General features: G+C 39.5%; 1 protein-coding gene across 1 annotated transcript in view; it reads right to left on the bottom strand.

Moving 5' to 3' along the window:
* Positions 1-6,348: 6,348 nt before the first annotated feature.
* Positions 6,349-24,555, bottom strand: part of LOC124166818 (proline-rich protein 12) — a 202,046-nt gene continuing 183,839 nt past the window's right edge. Inside the window, exon 2 of the mRNA XM_046544511.1 lies at positions 6,349-12,278. Within this exon, the coding sequence (XP_046400467.1) occupies positions 10,616-12,256 (1,641 nt within the window). The 5' untranslated portion in view covers positions 12,257-12,278 and the 3' untranslated portion in view covers positions 6,349-10,615. The remainder of the gene's footprint in view (positions 12,279-24,555) is intronic.

Raw genomic sequence — 24,555 nt, 5'->3', positions numbered from 1 at the left:
AAGTTTTTCGATTATGAAAAGTGTTAAAATTAGTTTATAACCCCCTACTTAGTGCCCTGTTTTCCAAAAATTTTCCCCCTGGTTTAGGACCCCCCCGAGCGAAATACCTGGCTTCGCGACTGGTGGGAAGAACGGTAGCAATAGCCACAGATGAGATGCGTAGAGAAGGTGATGGAAGAGGTATGGTATGGATTTTGGAAGAGGCGACCGACAGCTGAGGTCATTGGGTGAAAGAGTATAAAAGAGGACAATATGTATGCAGAACAGGCCAAATTAAAATTTGAAACTTGGGATTATTTCTTAATGAGTGAATCGGTAGCCCTAAATCGAGGCGAAAGCCTCAAAGGGTGTCTAACTCCAAGTATTTATTTTTTTATTTCATGTGTGATTCTATTATGAGGAGTTAAAATTATTATTATTTACGCCATGAGGGAAGGGTATGGGGGGAAAGGTGGAGAGAAACCCGGCGTCGAAATAAGGCACTAATTGGACCACGCATTAACTTCCCAAATGAAAGAGGTGAAGCAGAGGAAATATTTAGGTGTTTAATAATTGGTCAATAGGAGAATTGAGTGGAGAGTTGCATCAAACCGTAGAATTGATTGCAGTTGATGATAATGATGTAGAGTTGTAACATAGATCTATTGCAAACACATTTCTTCTACTCTGCACCTCGTGATATTTTCTACCGACGCCAAAAACAATCCGCGGATCACTCTCGGCGGAAACGCTTGATGTCATCAACTTCTCTGCAAAAAACTGAAGAGATTTCGTCCTGAGTACAAGAAGTAGGCAAGAAAAAAAGTAAAATTGGTGAGAGACTTGATTCTCACCTATTCCTCTTCTCTGATTTAGACACTCGCGGCCTTACATGATGTCCCCTCACTGGTTTCTACTGTTGTAATTTCCCCAAAGCCTCGGTAGCGGAGAGTTGTCATATGTCGCGATTAAATGTTTAACTGGATCAGGATTTAGGCATGTGAGTTTAGTTCCTTTTAATTGTGGGTAAACCAATGCGCTACCTAGGATCCATCTATGATTTAGTAGCTAATATGTCAAATTCGAAGTTCTTACAACTGGATTCAACGGACTCCTTGTCTCCCTTTTCAATGGATTCCCTCCCGTCTCGTCCGAAAATGGTGTGATTTTTTTTACTTTTGGTCAAATTTTTAACCAGGCATGAATTATTTTCATTTTTACTTGCTCTAAACTTTCAAGTTTAAGCCTGGAAACGTACAATTATCTTTCAAATGGGGCTATCACTCTATTATTTAACATTATAATCAATCAAAGGTCACAATAGTAGTATCAAAATCAGTTTGTTACTTTAACCAGTCAGTGAATATGTTACTTTTTAATTTCAATAGATACTTACGTAGGAGTTGAAATTACTAAAATGGAGTTGGAAAAATACACTTTTTTGATAGCGCTTTTATATCCATAAGTTTTTAAACTAAGAGAGTCATTAGTGATTTCAAAATCTGATTCCTAGTACTACTAGAGTTTTTTACCTGCCCCCATGTTGTATATACTTTAGGAGTTGATTATTACATTTTCATTTAAATGTCTTTATCATTTGTGGTCATTACGGAAGGCAAATTATGTGTAAGGGAAATTTCATCACACACTCAATAGCATTCACAAGGGTATTTGCTGTGCCGTTTACATTTCTTGATAGCCATTTATTGTTCGGGATCTCACTGCATTTGTTTTACCTTTTTAGAATCTTCCCGTGAAGAAAGATCTGAGGTTTTCCCGGCGTATGATGTTGTTGAAGTTTATTCGGGATTGCCACCGGATAAGGTTCTCCATCAGCCCTGATGACGATGGACGACTCGGCCATCGAAACGTCGGCAGAGATGGAGAACCTTATCCGGTGGCAATCCCGAATAAACTTCAACAACAATCTTCCCGTGTTTTCTAAATGGACACAAGCACTTGTTCAATCCAGGTTAGTTGATATCGTTAATTTGCTAGTTATCTGCAGACATGGAACGCAGACAGACTTCTGATTACACCCAGAGTGAGAATTTACTCCAGTTAGCTGTTATATTTACTCTTAAATGAAATAAAATTCCCTCGCGAATGTACTCATCTTTAACTTCGTGAATGCAGGGTACCTACCCACTTATCGAAATTGTGGCAAGATATTTCTTTCCACATAACTCCTACGTTTTATTGAAGCTCTAATTCACTTGACAAAGGAAACGTTTCATTCGAAACACTCAGTGAAATGATTAACTTTTGCATATTTCAGCATCAAATGTTTACCACATTCTTATGATCAAAGCAACAAAATAATATTACCCTGTAGTAATATAGCTTAGGGAATATCCGATATATTTTGTTTTGACATTATACGTATTTGATGTGTCTTAGTGAAAGAAATTTCAGCTTAAGAGCAACGAACATAAGTATAAATTTAGGGCTAAAAATGGACTGAAAAGCAAGGATTGGCTATTATCACACGCTCCAGCCTTGCACCAATTTTGAATGACCAGATCATTCATAAATTTGAATGTACTAGGGGTTGATACTGTTCGGTACCTCCTGGAAATTGTTTCTATGTTCGAATGTTGCGGTATGATACCTAGAATGTAACTCGCTTATACAGTAATATTTTTTGTTTTACATCGCTAAATATCGTTTCATGTTGTTGGATTAAAACATAAGGATATTTATAAGAATTACTTGATGGTATTCTGGATCCTCAGTGGAAATTAGACATGTTATAAGTGTGTAAAAAGGATACAAGAATCGCGAAGACGTTTATTTATTTTTTAATATTCAACTTGTATCTTTCATCGTTTGACAGCAACAGTTTGTTATTGATAACAGTTATTGTTGAGTACGAAACCTTTACTTGTGACTCAATGGCTCTGCAAATAATTAATAGAAAAATATATTTGGCTCTTATAAGATTCTTCTCATAAAATTCATGATTGTTTTAAAATATAATATGTAGTGAACTGCTTCAAAACTGCTTGGCTTAAAATATGCTTGACTGCTATTCTCCCGAAAACAAAACACTTCTGAGGAGGATGGAAATATGAATGTTTTCGTCAATCATCTCCGTTTGTATCGTGGCTCTTGAAGCACCTTATCCCATAAACTCATTTACCATCCCGTATCCACCACAATGCATACGTTAAGCGATAGTAGCATTATGGACTTCTCCCTCGCCAAGTGAAAACATTTAAGCTTTTCCACGCTGTACAACTTCCCATCTCCACTCAAGAGATTAAGCCTTCATGGAAATGGAGAGGTAAGCAGCTTTTGGTTATCTTGAATTTCCTCAAGGGGAAATGTTTGCTGGTATTCTACTCCATTATTTGGGCCGGTAGCTACTCCAAGTTTACCAAAACTTGCGATCCTTAATGCGTATTTCGTAATATATGTAAAATAAGTTTTTCAAATGTTTTATCTGGTTATTCAACTTCATTACGTTGCCATAGTATCATGAGTTGGTTTCCTCGAAAATTTAAGTCTCACAGAAAATATCAATATCAAGCTTAAGAGTTAGCTTGCTGACAGAGATTTGCTCTCATGGTGTTTTAATCGTGAGAAACTCATCTGGAAATATGTAAGGACATATATATGATTTGGAAGTATGTAAGACTGTGGTATGAAAAGAGGTGTTTTCCTCTGTAGAGGTATATTTAAGTGATAATGGAAATGCTGTAATCCATTTTAATCCTTAGGTACGATTTTCAAATGGAACTTCGTGGGGAATTGTGACTGGTCACTGAAAGGTTCTGACTCTTCCACCTAAGATGTAAGAATTTCGCATGTCAGTGATTGGTATGGGGTACAACCTTCCTTTTTCATCAAGTTGATCAACGATTTGAAACTGAAACCGAAACGCGCAATTTCCTATCTCTGAGTTGTCACCTGATAAATTGTTTGCCGTTAGTAACAGTCGACCCAATTATACTCGTCAGTGCTAATTACGTACCTGTAAAGCTTAAGAAATACGCATTGAAAAAATCTCCCGTTTCTGTATCGCGATATCTTATGGTTAGGAATGAATTAAAATTGTGTCAACATTTCTTATTTTATGCTTTTGTTAGAATTTCAGTGATGGCTCTCAGCCGCGACCGGAGTTTAAACCCCTTGTCGCATTGGCGGCGGTTTCTGGAACTATTTATTGCGAAAAAACATTATCGAAACCATTGATAAAACGATTTCCCGTTCCTTTTAGTGCAACCCGTCCTACCCAACCCGCCCGGGCGATCTTACGTGGATAGATATTTTATATTAAATATATATATTATTATATTTATATATTTTATTTTTCCTAAATAGTTCTAGAAACCGCCGCCAATGCGACAAGGGGCTTAAACTCCGGTTCACCCGGCTCTCATTATCATAATATATTGATATTAATACATTTCCAACGGTAGGTTGTTCTTAATATAATTCATTTATATATATCACCACTAAAAACGGCACAAAGGCTTTTACATTGGGTGTTTACGTAAATAAATAATAGCTATAACATAACACAATAAAAAATATGGTAACAGAAAACAAAATTTTTTACCATAAGAAGGTGCATTGTGGATTAGACCGCGATGAATTGTTCAGGTGGCATTGTAAGGAGGATTTGTGACTAGTGACAGTGGAAAAGAGGCCCAGGGAAGAGATTTTTGAAGCCATGGAGTTAAACGAGGACGGGATTCGGTGGAAAAGAGAGTGTTGAGAGGTGGAAAGACGGAATTGTGGCATTTGAAGCAGAGAGTGAGGACGCAATGGGCGAGGAGGAACACGAAAACGGAAAAGAGGGAGAATTTCGTTGGACCTGAGATAACCGCTAAACATTCTACGCAGAAACATGAGATCAGATATGACACGGCGGCTAGTTATGTTGGTGATCCTGAGAGAGGAAAGGAAAGAGTCACGGGCATAATATCTTAGTGTGGGGATTCGATGGCGGGATACAGATAGGAAGAAGTTTGGGATATTGGGAATAAGTATGGAATGTGAATGGTGGATAATTGTGTAGACTTATAATTTAGCCCCTAGTAACTGTAGAACATTCGTACACTTACCTTAGGCATATTTGAGCCCCTTTTTGTGGTAGATCCTTGATTCTCAGGATATAAAGCTGCCCATGGGGGGGGGGGGAATAAAGACCCCATGCTACAGCTTGTTTCTGGAGCTCTTCTTCTAGAGAGTAAATTTGTGCTAGACTTAAGCAATGCTGCTGAAATGAATATGTGAGTCGATATTTTGTTACCGGAATGAATTTGTGAATCGATTCCATTTGTGAATTTTTTTAATGCTAATTTATAGCAGTTATTTTCACGGGGTGCGCGGAGGTTTGCAAAATATTTTTCAAACTTTTTCAAGCTCTGTTAAAGCTTCGGATTAAATCGGATGTTAACTGTAAGTTTATTTATTGACAATATTGAAAAATCTCCAAGGTTGCCATAAAATTACAGATCACTGCCGACTTTGAATATCTAAAATATCCTCAAAAAACGGACCACTAGAATTGTCTGGATGTTACAGAAGAAATAGGAAAAAGGAAATAGCTATCTTTGAAGTATGGGTGAATGACAGCCCTCTTTCTTCGACGAATTGAAAGGAATGCCTACTTTTTACGAATGCTGCTTTCTTATTATTCTAAGGCACCCTGTGGTACAATGCGAGCGATACAAAGGTTTTAGTAGAAACCTCTAAATGTTATGAGTGCCTACCCTAGAAAAAGTACCAGACAATGGCATAGTACACGGAAGTTGGTTGCAAAATTGCTAAAAATAGGTATTTTGAAATTTATTAGAAGTAGTTGAAGCAGCTTCTCGTGAACTGTGTTCTGATCGAATAAAATTGAATGAATGTGGTAAATTTTCATATCCAATTGCAGTTGGCATTGACAATTTTTCTCAGAGTTTCTTTTTAATTTTTGATGCATGTTATCTTATTCGTGTATCAATGCCCTTTTCAATTGTTGTTTTTCACCTAGCGAAATTATTTTCACTGTAATAAATAACAAAGCTATCACACCTATCACGATTTGAATTAAATTTCAACGCGTTTCAAAGCCTCTTGGTCATAATCAGGACAACTGATGACGGACCACTCCATTTAAGCGTTGAAATGCCTTGAAATGTAAGTAAAGTTGTTTAAAGTATGACTATTATTATTTTATTGATATCATTATTGATCATTAAATGCAAAATGATATTACGGTGTATAATTCTTTTTGACTGTTATAGATCTCTGTATAAGAAGAAATAATCAATTGCCTAAACGACAGTGCACCGATTAGACTTGAAGAATAATTTGCTTAGTTGTCTGAACTTGGGTAAACGATTGTAAGAAGGAATAATCAAGACTTATGGATAGTTTTCATAATTTATTTTTACATAAGATCAAAACATAACATTGTGCCGAGCCATAAACAACAAAACAATAAAATAAAACATAAACGAACGCACTAGCGCTTGGAAGGGCAAAGCTTTGTAGAACAACACAAGTATTGTAGCATGGCTTTTCCACTTTGAGTACACAGTCTGATTGGCTTTCAAGGAACACACACTTATTCTGCCACACTTTCTAACACACACCGCATATCCGGACAAATAACATTCATTTTCCTTGTCCCACCACGTCGTGTAAAAATAATTCGCATTGGAGACACCAAAACACGTCAGTATCGAGAGTTTTTGACACTTTATGTACACGACAAAAATAATACTCGAGGAGTGGGGTAATAAAAATGAGGAGACAGTGATGTGGATCAGTTCAAGTGATCCTGCTATGTTGAGTCCACCCCAACACCAAGCCTCACCAGCCCATGATCACGCGCCAAGTGGGCTGTGCCCCGCACTTACACCATGGGGATGGATTTCTTTTAAAATAATGGACACGCGCTATCCGGCATCGCGCTCTTCTTGCAAGAGCTCTTCAGGCGGGGACGAAAAATGAATTAGAAGTTTTTTTTTTCTTCCTTTACATTTTTGAATGGTTTAGAAAGTATAAAGACGATCTTGGGGTAACGGTAGCGGGGCTCATCGACCAATTAAGAGCTCAATATGCACAACCACGTATTATTCATCTAAAAAGGGGAGGGGGTAGCGTGGCCCGCTTGCTTGCCTTTGGACTTCTCATATACATATACCCGTGAAAGACTTTTTCGAGTGGTTATCCTCTCCTCGCGTCCCCCGCACATATACGATGGGGTCACGACAGCCAAAGGACTGTCGCGTGGCTATCGGACGAAATGAGAGCTGCCAATTTCTGTGTTGACTGTAAATTGAGGTTTTCATTTGGGGTCTCTTTCAATGAAAAAAAAAGCTCGATGGGCTCGAGAAAATATCTGTGTGGGGAGCTCGCGAAGAGGCACTCTTGTTTCCACAAAGGCGTTCCTTCCCCAATTATGGGGAAACGCTACTCATTTTTGTCATGCCTATCTTAAGTTGAAAATCACATGCTCAGGCCGATTGCGTTAGTGAAATATCTCCCAATACCTTGACTGAGAAGTAGGGGAAACGTATCGATCTGATGTAAAATATGTTGCGCTGAAGTTTATAGCCACTAGCTGTAAAGGGCATTTACTTGTAGATGGATATTAATCAACGCATACGTCGAAGGTTCATGCCGGTCTGATTCCGGAACGGGAACAGGTTTTATGTGTGATGAAAAAGACAGAGGAAAGACATTAATATCCTACATCAGTTTTATTTTCCTCGACAAAAGGTTCAAATGGGTAAACCTCCCACTAACCTCACTGAAAATTAGAGGAAGCGTGTCTATCTGATGTAAAACATGCTGAAGTTCATTACCACTAGCTGCATAGGCCATTTACTAGTAGATGGATATTATTCAACGCACCTGTCAAGGCTGCATGCCCGTCTAACTAAGGTGCAGTTGCCGGTTTTATGTCTGATAAAAAGACCGAGAGAAAACATAAATTTCTTCAATCAGCGATACTTTCCGTTAGATAGGTTCTCAGCGAATAAATCTCGTATATCAGTGCCTCAACTTAATTGTGTTGCTTACAACTTGACATGGAAAATCTAACTATGGACACTTCAGTGCCTTATCCATAAGCTTGTAACACGATGTTAGATTTCCAATTTGTGAAACCAATCACAGTCAACCAGGCTTGATTATCCGCTCAGTCATTCAGGAGATTACAACCGATATCATTAGATTTGGCGCTTCAGACTCTAAAGCTCTTCCATTGCATGCTTCAAAGTTGATACATGCAGCATGTGAGTTAAAAAAAAAATGAAATATGCGTAAAAATGTCGTAATAAAAAGTTTTCCGTTTCCAGTATTTCATCCAAAGGTCCCCAGAACATTCAAATATATTTCTCAAATTAACGTAGGTAAAACTGATTTTTGGTTAATTATGTGAATGATTTATAATTTATTTTAACGCATAATCCGTTGAAAGTTTTCCTAATAACATGAGCAATCTCATTTTAGGCAATACTTCAATCACGCTTCTTGGTAATTACAGCGAAAGTGAATGTACCGTAATAAAACCACTGAACACCTTGTAAATGAATCAAGGAAAATATGAATGGGAATTCTCGGTGCATGTAAACTTTGATGAAGTGACAATAAGTGCAATGTTGAATGTTTCTTTTAAATACGAGACTTGAGGGCTAAATTAGGCAAAATTCTCAGCGGTAAAACTACAATGGTGATTGGAAGTAAATTTTCATTTCATATTTTTAGTGTGTTAATCAGCCATGTGATACTTTGATTCACATAATTTTGGCTAATATCTGAATTCGTATGGAGCAAGTAACAATTTGAACCAGGGAAATATTTTCAAGTAAAATAATTATTGTCACTTCTGTATGCATGATGAGCGTCATGTTAATAATGGTTTCACTATCATGGTCATTTCGCACCTATTATCTATTTAGGGAAGGAATGTGAAAGGTTTGCAAAAATATGTGAACATCTTATTAGAAATCTTTGCTTTGATATGTTAAATGCTGATCGGTCGTCCATTGGTTTCTTGTAGTTTTTGATGCCGTAAAAATTTTTGGTATCAGCAAAATCACGAGCAAAAAAAGTAAATACAATTTTACGAACGTTCAGTTATCAAAATTTAAAGTGAAATATAATTTTGGCGTACTGAATATTACGAGATAAGAGTTCTCGTAACAAATTGGATGTCAAAATTTGATACCATTTGAGGTCATTGCTTTTCGAAGTGCCGTGCTTCGCGAGCATGTTCTTTTAGTCGATAAATAAAGATGATCGATTTCCAATGGTAACAATCAGCCGTTAACTTTGTGGTCAGTCTAAGTATTTTCAATTCTCAGTTATGAGTTGTTAATGAAATAATGATATTACTATTTACATATTTTTCGACGCTAATTCACCCATTTGTAAGCATACTGGACAACTGAAAATATTTGTATGTTGGAGTAAAGGTGTCGGGGGAACGATTTATAACATAGCTACCTAAAGTGCCTTGCCTTGACTCAAGTCAACTCAAGTCAAGACTTACTGTGAAATATGGTAACTTAAATGCTTCTTTTTATAGGAAGTGTGTAGTTATCTGTTACAACGTAACCTCGGCCCCAGTAACCAAGAGGAAAAATGTTAGATTTGATTATGTGGGGTGTGACTGTAACATACGTGCTCATACGTACACCTAGATATTGATTACCTTCAGTATTTAGTATTTAATGTAAATTTGATGAAATATGATTTAAATTTCCTGATTTTTTGCACTTTTTCCTATTATGTCCCAAAATTGGTTGGAACAAGTGGTAATTTAGTGGCCAGTGTAAATTAAATGTAAATACATCCTAATGTATTCTCACAACAGATGGTGTTTTCAATTTCGGTATCTTTTAATAATTATCATTTAAACTATGTTCTATAAAAAAACTGAACTTCACGAGTCTAACTTCAACTGATAAATAATAACCATCTGTTTTACAGTTAACATGTGTATCGAGGACTTAACGGAGAGCTTATAAATTTAACATAAGACCCCATTTTAAGCCGGATTAACTTTACAGCACAACCCAAGTAAGGCGAGCAATTTTTAACAACAAAATTTGAGCACAACATTTTCACTCCATTGATATTATCAAATATTTTCCCTCTAAAGTAATGAAGACACTTTTTTCATGAACGATTACATTGATATCTTTTGTGAACGAACGATTAGAATATACCCTTAATATTTCCGAGACGCGGGAAAAATGGAAATTCTGCATTCTCTCAGTAAGCCATATTGTTTTATACACTGAATTAGCACACAACCATTTATAAAGTATAATAGTTACAATTAGTATTTCTTTACAATGAAATGTACACAGAGGAATCCGAAGGAATTTTTTTAGTAACATATAATGTATTAACGACGGATTGATTGATTCATTTTTTTTTGAAGTGGTACCCTTTATTTCAATGGAGAGCACACCTAAAAACTTCTTAGCGATTATCTTACTGTGGAAATTACATGCTCCCAAGAAAACTGGATAACCTTTCTTCTCATTAAAATAGAAAATAATATATGTATATTTTCAGTTACTCATGTGAAGTGGGACGCCTTCCCCGTAATTTCATGGGAGACGGCGGGAAAAAGGACTCATTTTCCTATGAATTTCCCCGAAGGACCCTAGACGGATCAGGGATCTATGACCTCTTCAGCACCTTCGGCAACCTCGTGAGGCCCTGTGGGGGCCTCAGTCGAGGGCCCTGGGCCCTTCCTGCCACCCTTCCCGTCGTGCTTTACGTAGTCAACGACCAGCTCCAGTCCGATCAGGGCCGGCAGATCTTTGACCGGGGCCTCGCCTTCGTCGCCGGATTCCCTCTTGATTTCCCCGCCGCCTTCTGCTTCTGTACGCGCTTCTGATTCCTCCTCTTCCCTGGTCTCCTCTTTGGTCACCGGCGGCGACGCAGCCACGCTGGCGGCTACAGCTGCGGCAGCCGCCGCCGAGGCCTCCCGCCTACCCTGCACTTCCCTGTATATCCGCGAGAGGTTCTGCAGGACGTAGTTGGCTGTGGGGGCCGACCTGCAGCTATGCTCCTTTCTCAGTTGCTCCTCGATGTGCGACATAGCCAGTCGCTTCCTCTCCCGGGCCTCGGGAACGGTGAAGGCGGAGCAGTGTTTGCTCTGGTGGACTCCCCCGGGGAACGAAGCCGGGTCCGATGAGGTGGACGACCCCGGGGATATCTGCCCATCCTCCAGCGCCCTCCGCATACCCTGTTCCCCGTTCTCGGACCCGTCCTCATCGCCTGCTTTGTCGCCTCCGCCTCTCAGGTTTGCAGCCTGCTTGTTGCGGTCCCATATGTGGCCGGAGACCCTGAGGTCGATGAAAAAATGGAGCGGGTCAATCCCACCGAAGGGGGTCTGGGGGGGCGGAGGTGGTGGCGGGGGTGGTGGGGGCAGTCCGGGGTACAGGGACGGGAACCACAGGGGCGGGGGCGGGAAGGGAGCAGTTGGACTCGGGAGCAGGGCCGGGAGCAGCTCCGAGGGCGGTGGTATCCCTTCCGATAGACCGGGAGGAAGCATTCCGCAATGGTGCAGTCCCGGTAGCAGGAGGGGATGTTGGGGAATCGGGGGCGGAGTGGACACGGGGGTTGAGGTGGCCGTGGAGGGCGGGTCTGGAGTGCCCCTCATGGCCGGTGACGAGGGCGGCCTCGGAGATTTATCCTCCGCAGACGAGGAACGGTTCGTGGTGGTCAATTCCAGGGGCTTGTCGGGTATGATGGACATGTTGATGGGCGAGGACGAGGCTGATATCTTCCTCTGGGGCTCCCCTATGTCCCTCCAGGACCTTTTTCTCCTCCGGTGCGGCGGTCTGGATGGCATAAGGAGCATGTCCTTATTGGCGGGGTTCATGAGGTCTAAGGGCGGCGGGGGTAGTCCTCCTGGTCCATGGTGCTGCTGGTGAGGTGGAGGGTGGTGTGGATGGTCCTTTGGTGGGGTGGAAGAGGGGTTTGGGGGAGGTGGAGTGCCATCAGGGGGCGGAACGGGAGGTTTACCCGCCACGAAGCTCTTCAGCATGTCGCTGAAGAAGAAGGAGTGAGGCAATAGGGGCATGCTGTAGAGATAGGGAGGGGTCGCCGCAAGTAGCCGGTGGAGGAAGTCTCCGTTTCTGAAGTCCGGGGGCAGGAGGCGGTGGGGTGGAGGCGGCGGGGGCGGTGGCGGCTTCATTCCGTGACCCCCCATTGATGGCTCAGGTGAGGTCCCAGCTGAGAGGGGTGGCGATGTTTCTAGGTGGCGGGGTTCGAAGCCGGCATTCACGCCGCCGCTGGAGGCCATTATCCCGCCTCGGCGAGGGCTCCTGAAATGAGGCAAGAGAATATGTTACAAAAATATTGAGATAAAGGATTTCTCTTCTTCTGTCCCTATAAATGTACGTGTATGGAGTACAAAACTGATTGCATTATACAGTTAAAAATCGAACGTAGTCGACAAAGTTATTAAATATTTCTAGTTTAAGTATGTCGTGACTACCTACGGTGATAACTTTACGGCGGCACCCATAATGTGAAAATTGTGCCAAAAATTCTCTGTAATGACGCTTCGGTAGCTTAACTGGCCAAAGCACTCGACCGGAAATCGGGGGATCCGGGTTCGAATCCCGGTCATGGCGAATGATTTTTTCAGTGTGGAATTTTCGCATAAACAGTCATACGAGGTTTAACAATATTTTTTAGGTCGTAAATTAAAAAGAGGTTTTGGGTAGGTCATTTTGACAAAAAATCTCCTGTTGATAATGAAAATAACAGTTCGAACCTCTAAATGGGGAATATTTTATACTGCTCAGCTGATAATCTATTCAGAAGATGTGTGCTTCAAAAGCTGTTCATTGCTATATGACAATGTAATCGTCGATACATGAGTCTGAACTTGATCCTAAATTGGTCATAGGGATCTTTATCCTTTAATTTTCTCAACGCTTGTCTTCGGTTAGTCAATAACTGGAAAAATAAATCCGGCAATGCAGTAATCGGTGTGGAGGGAGGTGATATTTTCCATTAGTCTTTCAGGATTATTTTGCTGCGAGAGCTCACACTCAATGAACTCCAAAATTTTTCCCATTCACCTTCAGCAAAACCACTACCCTCATGCTAATTTCATACAAAACTATAAATCTTCTGATGAGCGGGACTTGGGCGTCGCCTTCAAGAAGGACGTCTCCTGGGAGAATGTAACGCTGAGAGGAAACGAACTGTAGCATGTCGCTAATGAACGCTTTTCTCTGCTTTTATTTTTATCCTCGATGATAAATCTGCTACCGTCTCTGGATTCTTCACTCCTACCTCCTCTCTGCCCTGCCGTCATCACAATTTTGACTCCAAAAAACATTAAGATGCATTTAGGAAATTTCATCGTTTGACGAGGAGGGATTAGGGGCGGGAAAAGGAGGAGAGTGATCTAAAGAGAAGGCTAAGTAAGGAGGGGCTCAAAGTGGAGAGATCTCCGAACGAATTTTCCAATGATTAATTTGAGCAGTTTTGGGAAATAATCTTTTCTTTCACGGAAAAAGGGCTTTTTAAGCAGGCAAGGAATTATGAAGATCAGGAATTGTGTGCGGGGACGGGTATAAAAAATCGTTCTCGAGGCGGCTGGATGTACCAGGGCACTCAATTTTTCCAATTTTAATGAAATCGCATCGGTAGCTAACCGTCTGAGAGGAATCCGAATGGAGAAACCGAAATAAGACCTCCTTTTAAGATGTGCCACTGTGAGATAAAAGGGACTTTCTCAGTGTTGAGTATTCTTTGAGGCATGAAGGGTAGGATAAATTGATTCGCTGTCGACGCTTTGCCTTTTATGCCATTATCCCATCCTTCCCAGAGCATTTTTCAACTGAGTAACAGTACCCGTTGATAATCCATCCCATCCAAGTGAAAAGTGTTAATAATCATTTGTCAAAATCCACCAACAGTCAGAGTTTCCACCACCCGGACGGGATTAGATGATCTTTCGAAGTGATCATTGTCTACTGATGTAAAATCTTTTCGTTGATAATACTGGTATGTGAAGCATTTAGATACGTTACTTGTTCAAACAGGTATCCTATCATTCCTTCTCAGGCTAAGACAGAATTCAACGAATGCCAGCGCACTATGATGATTCCTTAAAGTTTTTGAGCCGTTGTATTATTCCAGCACTAAAATGATAGTGGAATGGTACAATTATGTGACAGAGCCTGATAATTTTATTCCAACAGTTTTATTTTTATTTTTAGGAGCAGATGTTACCTTATTGCATTGCAATACTTTTTATTATACTAATGAATGCGAGTGCATTATTTCTATCCGTTTGAAACTGCAGAACAATATTTTATCAAGAAACTCATTTTAATTGCGTTGATGTGCCTTTAGGTATATGTAACCGTTTGTTATAAAGAAGCCAGTATTGGGTACATTATGATTCCATTGCTGCATTTTTAACACTTGCTACTTCCTATCATAAATAAATTTTCTCCGATTTAAGTTTTGATGTGCTACCTACATGATCTTCAGGGTGGTGCTTTAAAACTCGAAAATGACGGCTGTTACTTAGCAATGGAAAAATTATTATTTTTACTATACTTGTTGATGCTAATGTCTATCGGGCTTTCCAACGGGTTAGGAACTCCATTTCTGCCGATCTTTCACGAACTAGCACTGAGAACAATGATAAAGTATTTCATCGAAACGTCGGTAGAAATGGAGTACCTAACCCGGTGGAGAGCCCGAGAGACATTCACAGCCACCATTCGCTTGGAAAGAATCAAATCCTTCTGCATCTGTTGATGATTGCCACCAATAGCAGACATAAGGAAAAAGACGTAATGGCATTATCGATTAATCCTGCGCTTGCAACTATAATTTTAACCCATAACGGAATGAATTTCTAAAATACTCGCCAAAAGTATTTTTCCTTACAAAATATATCCAAAAACGCTACTAAATTTTCTTAACTTTTTATGCTATGTTTTTAATTTTTAACGAAAATTTAAATGTGCATCACATATGATACGTAATGGTATAATCAACATATAAATTGAATGTAAATGTATTACATATGATGCACTTACCCTTTGAAAACTTCTCATTGGCGCCTGTACCTTTACTAATTACTTTCTTATAATGATGACATAATTATTATGATTACTCTAGAGATAGCTTGGAAAATCTTCAGGTTGTCATGAGGAGAGCGGAATTCCTCGTACATAATAAGAAGCCGATCAACTATTGCGCCTATATGCTTCGAGAACCACATAGTGTAGCGGCGATGTGTATTATATCTGATAGACCGTGCGTTAGACAGGAAGTTTCATGACCTCCAGAAATAGCCGTCACTTCGAGTAGTGTATAATATATGATACAAAATGCAGTGAAGGGTTAATTTCTATTTTAATTAGATAATCTTTAGATAGGAAACGGATTGCTCTCTGCATTCGTATAATGAGTAACCACTGAAGTGTTCAGTACAAAGGCGGCGCAGACGTGAAATCGTCAAATGAGCTTGAAAGCAGAAATCAAACAAGGTGTGAATCCTTCCACGTCACAGCCCACATCCTAAATGTTTTCATTTTTCCCCTAATTTATAACCCCGGGCGCAACTCCTTCCCGGGAAAATTCTCTTCCCTTTTATATCTCCTCTCCTCGCAATGTCTTTCCTTTCCTCACCCCCCCATCTTTCCCCAAAAACCCCTTAACACTCGCGCCTCGCCGTACCCTGTTTCCAAGAAATCTCTGCACCCCTTCTGTCCCTGCCGCCCTACTTCGCCACCCACAAATTTTCTGTTCCCATCCTCCCCCAAGGCTGCTTCACGCTCCAAGTGGCGAAAACAAACGTCTTTCGGAGTGCCTGGAGCAATTCGGACTTCCTTCCTTCCTTTTACCTGCTTCCTTCCCGGATTCTCCACGGCCTCCCTCTGGCGCCTACGGCTGAAAACCTCGCGCGGTTGTAACTCCACGAATCCCCACACAAACTCAACTCATCAACGCGCTTTTTCGGTTTCCCACACTCCTTTGAACACCTCCATTTCTTCCTCCATCCTTTAATCTTCCGATCTTACCTGAGATTTTTATAATTTTTTTTCATCCTCCAGGCATCGGCGGTCCAGTATTATGCCTAAGTGTGTGAAATAAGAATAAAATCGCCGTTCCGATAGTTCTTTAACTAAAATACCGGTACGCTAGAGGGCATCTGTTAGAGTTAGCGCATCAGCTATTTCGTAGCGATGGTACACGTCGGAAACTTATTCTCCAGCTTTACGGTGAAGTAGCATGTCATTTAAAGAGTAAATTCAGGAAAGTCGATCATGTGCTATTTTAAAATTATTACTCATCGGTAATTTAGCTGAGTGTATGAAGGGATGCAGAAATCAAGCAAAAATACTTACTTAAGAACACCACATAAAATGGTAAAATTATTTCAGCGGGAGAATACACCTACAATGTTATTTTTTCAACATGTTTTGTTAACAAGTATATTTTTATAGCGCCGTTGTGGTAGTACTTTCACTGAATACCGGTACGCAAGTAAGCATATGTTTGAATTTACTCACCAACCATTTGGTTGCTATGGTAACGTGGAAAACTTATCCTCCAGCTTTGCGGTGAATGGGCATGTCATTTGGAGAGCATATTCAGAAAAGTCAATCAAATAATATTTTTAAACTATTATTTATCGGAATATATATTTCTATAGAATAATGTGTAATATGAAACCCGTTTTTTATGTTTCTGTAGCCAACACAAAAAACCATTTTAGCTAAGTGTACGGAATAAGAATAACAGCGTCGTTCCAAAAGTCCATTCACTAAAATACCGGTATACTAGTAAAAATTTTTGTAGAGTATTGAGTGAACACATCAACTATATCGTAGCTATAGCAATCGTCGAAAACCTATTCTCTAGCATTGCGGTGAAGTACAATTGCATTTTTGAAAGAGCATATTCAGGAAAGTGGATCTGCTTTAAAATTATTTTTCATCGGGGGAATACACTTTCATTTATTTTGATATTTCTTGAGCCGACTTAAAGGTGCCATGATTCAAATGCTTAATAATTCATTTCACTGTTACCTTAGGTACCACGGATTAAAATTATGGGCTCTATAACTAGAGCAGCAAATAATAGCATTCAGTTCTACGGGATACCGATATTTTTTGCTATTTCTGACAACTTACCTACCGTAGATTAGAATAAACATAACGTCATACAAGGGCTGATTTGCCAATTTCTTTCGATTAACCCCATTCGTGTAACGGCGGAAGCATTCTAGTTTGCTATGATTACACTGTTGATTGTCTTAGTTTAGGACGAATCGCAAACACGGTTTGAGTGCCTAAGGCAGGATATGGACCTTTGACCTTTAAGTCCTTTGGGCTGCAGTTTATCGAGTATCTCCCACACAAATTTATGCTTTTTGATTTGATTTATAATGTTAATAAACTTATGGTGAAATTATTTCAAGGATCATTATAAGATTTATTTCACGATATGCACAAGAACTTAATCATCGTTTCTCACTTGTGGCAGGTGGATTCTTGAGAAATTCCCATCGTTTTCAAGAACATTAACTAACCAGTGCCCTCAATTTAAGGAAAGTAAATCTTAGTGCAGGCATCTCAAAACTATGGGCCACTGGCCACATCCGGCCCGCCAAACTAATCCTAGTGAGTTTACTGACAACTATTGTTTTTCTAATGTGGAACCTTATTTTAATGAAATGTTGAAGTTAAAACGCCAGTGTCATTCGTCTCATTAATTTGGTTCTATAGGGCTAAAGACAGGAATCTATTTAGTTTACCCTGATTTTTTCCAACGAGATATTTTTTTTTTATTTTCCACGTTTATACTCTAAATTTTGTGGAAATTAAATTACTTGTACTGATTTGTCTTTTTATTTTTTAATCCATAGGCCCGCATATATGTGGGAGGTATACACTAATGTGGCCCTTAAATTTAAGAGTTTTGAGACCCCTGGCTAATGAATGAGTGAGTCAGTTTAAGAATAGAGAGGTGTGAAGTGACCGTAGCTTGAATATTTTAGTCTAATAGTTTTAGTTTAATCGATTTGACTACATGAGAAGGAAGTAATTTGATGACTTTGTGCTTTTTCATATGATTTACAATAGCGATAAAATTGTGTGCGACGCACCCACAACATATATTAATACTGAGTGGCTTCTAAAAAAATTATTTTTGAGTAACGAATAAAAATTATTACGGAGTACCCACGTAATTCAGCAAATGTATGATACCGGTATATCCGTAAAAATAATTAGAAAAACGATGCTATAAAAATAGATCGGACTAATTATCATGAGCAAAAATAATCACCACACTAGCATGTAATGTACACTAATGGATTCCTTCGGCAAAAAGCAAAGAACCTCTTTTCGCCCACCTTCCTGCTTTCCCTCCCTCTGAAAAGAAGAAGCCTTTTCACGGTTTACATCGGAATGACGGGCTCTTCTTTTTTATTCCACTACCAACCATTTCCCGACTCCATCATAATTTCCTTAAACTTCCTCCGCCAATAACCCACCCCCGTTTCCTTTTCTCTCCCATCACCGCTTCCTCGCCAACCCCACAATCCATCTATTAGCACCACCACCCACCCCTTCTAACAGCTTCCACCACCACCGTCAACCTTCCACTTTTTGCTCCACAAAGTTTTCCATTCCTTTTGTCGCTTTTCCCTCCGTTTAATTAGTCCTCTCATCCTTTTCCCGCGCACTCGTTCCGCTCTTCGACTGAGACATCGCCGCTCTCCGTCGCTCGCTTGTTTCTTGGTTCGGAGTTTTCTGAGGGGAGAATGTCGTTTCTTCCGAGAGAGGCATTGTCGGCAACCGAACTCTTGGAGTGGGTAATATCGGAGCAGAGTAGTTCGATTGTTTGCAATTGAAAGATAGAATTTCTCGTCGCATCCCTTATGAATAATTATCTAATAATCTATGACGTTAAAATATCCATATATATTCGACATGACATTTCCTCAGCGTTTATTCACATTGGCTTTGGTAATGGCTTTCTGGTGTTTCTTTGGCTAAAACATAGACAGGATTACGCGGAGGAACGCCCGAAAGCCGTTACTAATATCTATACATTATATTAGAGACTCTTAAGGCCTACTGAAATTACCTATAATTTAGGATGAGTACGATGGATTAAGCGAAATACCAAATAAATTAAGAAATGCACTTTTAAGATAAAAACGGAAATGCGCTAAAGGAAATAACAATTGAAAATTAATATACTCACACGGAAAAGAATAAAAGATGATTGTTATAAAATATAATGATAGATTATGATTGAATACTATTTTTTAGCAAAGAGGAACCTAATACTCTGTTTTTCAACATGCTATTTGAGCTCAATACACAGAAGGCTTATCGGTGTAGAAAAACTGCACATATGGCCAGCTGTCTCTATAGGAAGGGGACGAAACCGATTACAATTTATTTCGCAAAATAATTAGTGGTCTATTCGGTAAGGAAGGAAGTATTTCTTTATATGATACTTTTAATATATAGCTATAAACTTTCGAAACTCTTCCAAGTATTCCCCTTGAGCATTTACACACTTAAAAAAACTGTTCTGCCATGTTATTCATCATAGGGAGCTAGGAAAATTTATCTGCGTCGAGGTAGCGACTATTTAGAGATGCAAAGTTGTTCTTATTGAAGAACTGGGGCTTTGCTGAGGAGAATCATACGGGTGGACTCCATTCTTTTACGAATGACCTTTTATTCAATTTACACAATTTTTTTGTTGTTAAATGGTCTGCTATCGTCCGTTTGCACCTTTTTCGATCCGTATTATATAAATTTCGCACATTTTCCTCAAATATGGGTGACGAAGGGCCTCTAGAGCGGGGCTCGTCAACTACCTTTTCCTGGCCGATCTTCAGCATCTTTAATCATCTCAGAGCTCGAGGGTATCAAAAGACTGAGTCCCTTGAAAATTATCTTCTTAACTTAAAGGTATGCGCAGGTGTCCGGAAAATTGTATTTTATGTTTTTCACGAAATTTTACTTGTTTTAATTTCTCGAACTTTTTTCTTGCACTTCATGCTTTACACGGCAGGGAGTATACATTGGTTATCTACTGTTACGATTTATACCCTTTTGAATATCTTGACCTACCAGTGGCGTAACTAGGTATATTCTTTGGGGTGGTGAAGGGGCCTGGAGCGGGGACCCCCTCCCCCAGGCTACGGGGGTCCCGGGACAATTACTGAAAAATTACATGCCTGAAAATACATTTCACATCATATTGGCACTTAAAATTTAACTACAAGCAGTTTTTAAAATATGTCAAAGCTGGGCAATAATTCTAAATATTTTTTAAAATTTCTCTAAGGCTTTGGGCGTGGGGAGGATATATCCTCTCATCCCCCCCATAGTTACGCCACTGTGGCCCACTATAATTAAAAGCATTAGATGGCGGAATCCTACCTCTATCCAACCAACCAATTCATTAATAATTAATTCTCGGGATTCTAACTGAGTAAGGAAAAGTTTGGCTGACGTTTCAATGGAACACTCTTTCATCGTCCATAGTGCAGTAATGAATTGCAGGCTTTTCTTCCTGCGCTGATGTATCCGTTCAATCCGGGGTCATTGTTGACCCTTCCTTCCGTTATTTTTTTATTTTACGGCCTCAATTCCCCGGTAAGTACACACCCAGAGTCGTGATTTTAGTTGTTTTTCGGCAGCCTGATCTCAATTTCTTCTTTAACACTCCCGCGACTGTGCCGAGAAAAGTTACGTGAACGACTGTGGGATATCTCAGGTACCCCATTTATAATTCATAAATTATGTGTAATATTTTGGTATTTCCTGTAATTGAACACCATGGCTCTTTTTTAATTATATAATATCTTGTTTCGTATTCTTTATAAATACATCGTAGGCTACATTTAGATTTTTATATTTATTTTGCGCGAAATGATAGGAATCTTTCATATTTTGCTATTGTAACTGTACATTGAGTAATATGCTATGAAAAAACAAGTACAAAAGGTGCCATCGTGAAGAGTATTGGCGTTACTGAAATTATAATATTAAAACGTTAATTGAATTCAACTTTTATCCATGCAGTCATATCACAAACATAGCAGCTGTGCGGGGTAACTGAGTAACCCCACCAATAAAAATTGAAGTTTAAAAAAATATTTAAATGCGAAAAAATCATTTGTCGCCTATATAACGGCAAATTGGTTCTGCTCTAATACAAAGCATATCAAAGTGAAAATAAATTATTCAACATTAACATAATTTGGGGTAACTGCGCTACCTCTCACGGTCACGGAAAGGTTAGGAGACAATCCCAATACACATGCTCCTTAGAGATTTTTCAAAGGAGATGATCTGGTCTTCTGATAAAATCTGTTTAGCCAGCGCAGATTTCTTTCAGGTGGTACAACCTTATACATACTCTTTTATTTAATTTTTCTTACTCAGCTAGAAACCCAAGAATTATTTAATAATATAATTCACAAAAAAAAAAAAAAAGAAATCTTATGTAATCAAAACATTGTTGTAGAATGAGTAAAAGAGCGGAAAAAAGGCATTTAGTTTACTCACCGCAATGACCGGGAATTTATATAAAGTTAACTGAAAAATTCAAACGAATATGCTGAACTTAGTGCTGGTTTTCATCACTATTTTAATTTAAAAATATGTACTGCTGAAATTAATTCTCCACTGATCAGTTTCCGGGACTTTTTAATGTAATTTCAGTTACAATAAAATTAATCTAGAGAGTGTTATCTATAATGGGTAGAGCGTTGGACTACTGATTAAAGCTCCCGGTGGACCTTACATTCATGGCATTCACACGCGTGTGGTTCTCTCTGGAGTGAGCTCCACCCTCTTCATAGCACCCTTGGGGTTGAATCACTAAGTGAAACTATCTGCTTCCAATTATAGGATGCATAAAGTTATTTTGGTCTTTCGATTCTTGAGAAGGTGATGCTTAAGTTTTGAGTGCCAGACTACGACCCCTCATTCTTTCTCTTTTGTGTGTAAGAGTTTCCTCCTGAAATTAATTTTTAACGAATCCTGGCTTCTAATCAGCAATATCACCCCCTCAATAACCCGATTCCTGTCAGTTATACTTGTTTACAAATATGAATTTATATCGTATGCCTCGTTTTATTTTACGTCTACGGTGTCGTTCTGGTAGAAAAATTCTATCACTTCTTTTCCTCAACGCTTCAAGCCTTAGCAGGGGGAACAAATTGAGGACCTAAAAAGCCAAGAGGGTTAAGTGCAATTATTGTTTGGAGATAATTGCTGATAGTGACGCGTAGTTTTCCGCGGCTTTGTCTAAATGATGTCTACATGCTTCTGGGTTTCACCGCGTGGATTTTCTTTGCGACGACAGTTTCTCCGGTATTCCAAAGACGCCGGTTGGAATACCGGAGAAACTGTCGTAGTAAAGAAAATCTACGCGGTGGAACCTAGAAGCATGAAGACATCAATTGCTGATCGTGGTTGGTGGGGTACACACTATTGTTGTTATAAAGATATACATGTAAATCACTGAATTTATATGTATATGCTTATCAGTGATTTACTTGTATCCCTTTGCCACAACAGTATTGTATCCCCCAATAACCATTATATGTTCTTATCTCCAAAAAATATAAAAAATAGCACTTATCCCCATTTTGGTCCTAAGGTCCTCAATTCGTTCCTTGTGCTACACTCCGAGAGACGTCTTTTCCCGTCTCAAAACACGTCCATCTTCCCCAAGCATCACCCTTATGTCTCCTCTCCACCCTAACTACTCCACAAGGATCGATTCATTCCCTTTCCTAAGTTCCCCTATCTATTCAAATCACATCCATCCATCCAGCCCCTACCCCACTTCACCAGCCAAGCCCCATCCCGACCCTCTTCCACACGTTCAACGATCAGCGCGCCGGACGGATATTCAGGGAATCACACGCGACAGCAACATCTTGTCAGAATCGCAGCCTTTCCCTCCCCTCCCTCGGCTCCCTTTAATTAATTACTCGCTCCCGCTTTCGTATCATCGCCTCGGAATCCAGACCAGCCAAGCCACACCACCTTATAATTCCCTCCCAACCCTTCTCTCCACCTTTTATTATTTCACTCGCAGCTCACCCAACTGCTCAGATCTTTTGGAAGTGTCCCTATCCCCTTCTGGCGCGACTGTCTCCACCCCTCGCAGCCTCCCCAACTCACCCCAGTCTTTCCCAGAAATCATCGCGTTCGCTCCTTTTTCTCTTTCTGTCTTGCGTGGGGCTAAATCGCAGTGGAATCCAGAGAAAAAGAGCGTCTACCTTATGCCACCAACGTTACATCAAAACCAGGTTTATTTTCGATTCCCAAGAATCTTTCCCCCCCTTTTCGGCACCTAACGTCGTGTTTCGACTGATCAAAGAAGGAAAAAGGACAGAAGTTGCGCCAGGGGGCGATTACGAAAGTTGGTGGTTGCGGAATCAATCTAACTCGGTCAGGAAGTTAAGATGCCTTAAAGTAAACGCAACTTAAGTCATAATTGTGGCGGTAAATATTGCATTTAAATTTGGGGCGTGATGTTTTGGGTAACGGAAAAGTACTATGTCTTGAATTACGAACTTAATAATATTGAATTTAAACAATATATGAAGTCTTGGATAGGTTTATTTACCTTATTACAGTGTCCATTATGAAATACGTTTACGAGATGAATTTTTGAGAAAAATGACCGTAAAAATCGCACTCTCCGAGTAAGTAGTTGCTTCTTCGAGAGTCGATTTGGGTCATAACTTCATATTTGGTCTTCAACTGCTGAAACAACTACATGTCAAAGAAATTATTGCTGGTGGGGTATTAGGTGCATTATAGTTATTAATTACTGGAAATTATTTATCATTGAAAGATGCAGGGAAGTCAACGATATGCCTCTGTTGCTGAGTCATGAAATATGAATAGAATTCGATCTATGATAAATATTTATTTTGATATTTTATGGAATATTGCATATTTTCTGCGATTAAGTGTGAGGCATTGGAAGAAATAAATGCTGTAGAATGAGTTAATCACATTATCCTTATTGGCTAACAGTGATGATGCGATTTCAAGCAAAGGTAATGGATAATTTTTAACTGTTTGAGGAATTATTGGAAAGGTCGCGCTGAAGAAAGATCATATGTGTTGTGATGATCCTTAAGCGCTTTTTGGTCGATTCAATTTGGTTTCCCTTTGTTTTATCATTGATCAAGGCGTTTGAAGACTAATAACTAGTTGTCATTCCGTACTTTTCTTGTCTTGCAAGATGTAAAAAGGCCGATGAGGTCGCTTGCGACTAAGAAATTTCTACTGCGAATTAAGATATTATTATTGCCTCTTGGGAAGAACCTTCCACCTTAATTTGACACTGGCTTCGAGACGTCAGATTTCTGTGCATTTTGAAGCACTACTTGTAATTAATGATTGTCCGTTAGTGATTTGACATTCATTTGTGATTCAATCATTCAAAGCAAAACTTAAAGGCGAGAACCGGCGCCTTCTTTGCCATTTCAAAGATCAAAATTATCCTCGGATGTCTCCCATAGTCGGAAATCTTCGAAATCTCTTACGAGTGATTTAT

Source organism: Ischnura elegans, chromosome 10, assembly GCF_921293095.1.
Source record: "Ischnura elegans chromosome 10, ioIscEleg1.1, whole genome shotgun sequence".
Lineage (NCBI taxonomy): Eukaryota > Metazoa > Arthropoda > Insecta > Odonata > Coenagrionidae > Ischnura > Ischnura elegans.
This window is presented reverse-complemented; position numbering and strand designations above follow the sequence as displayed.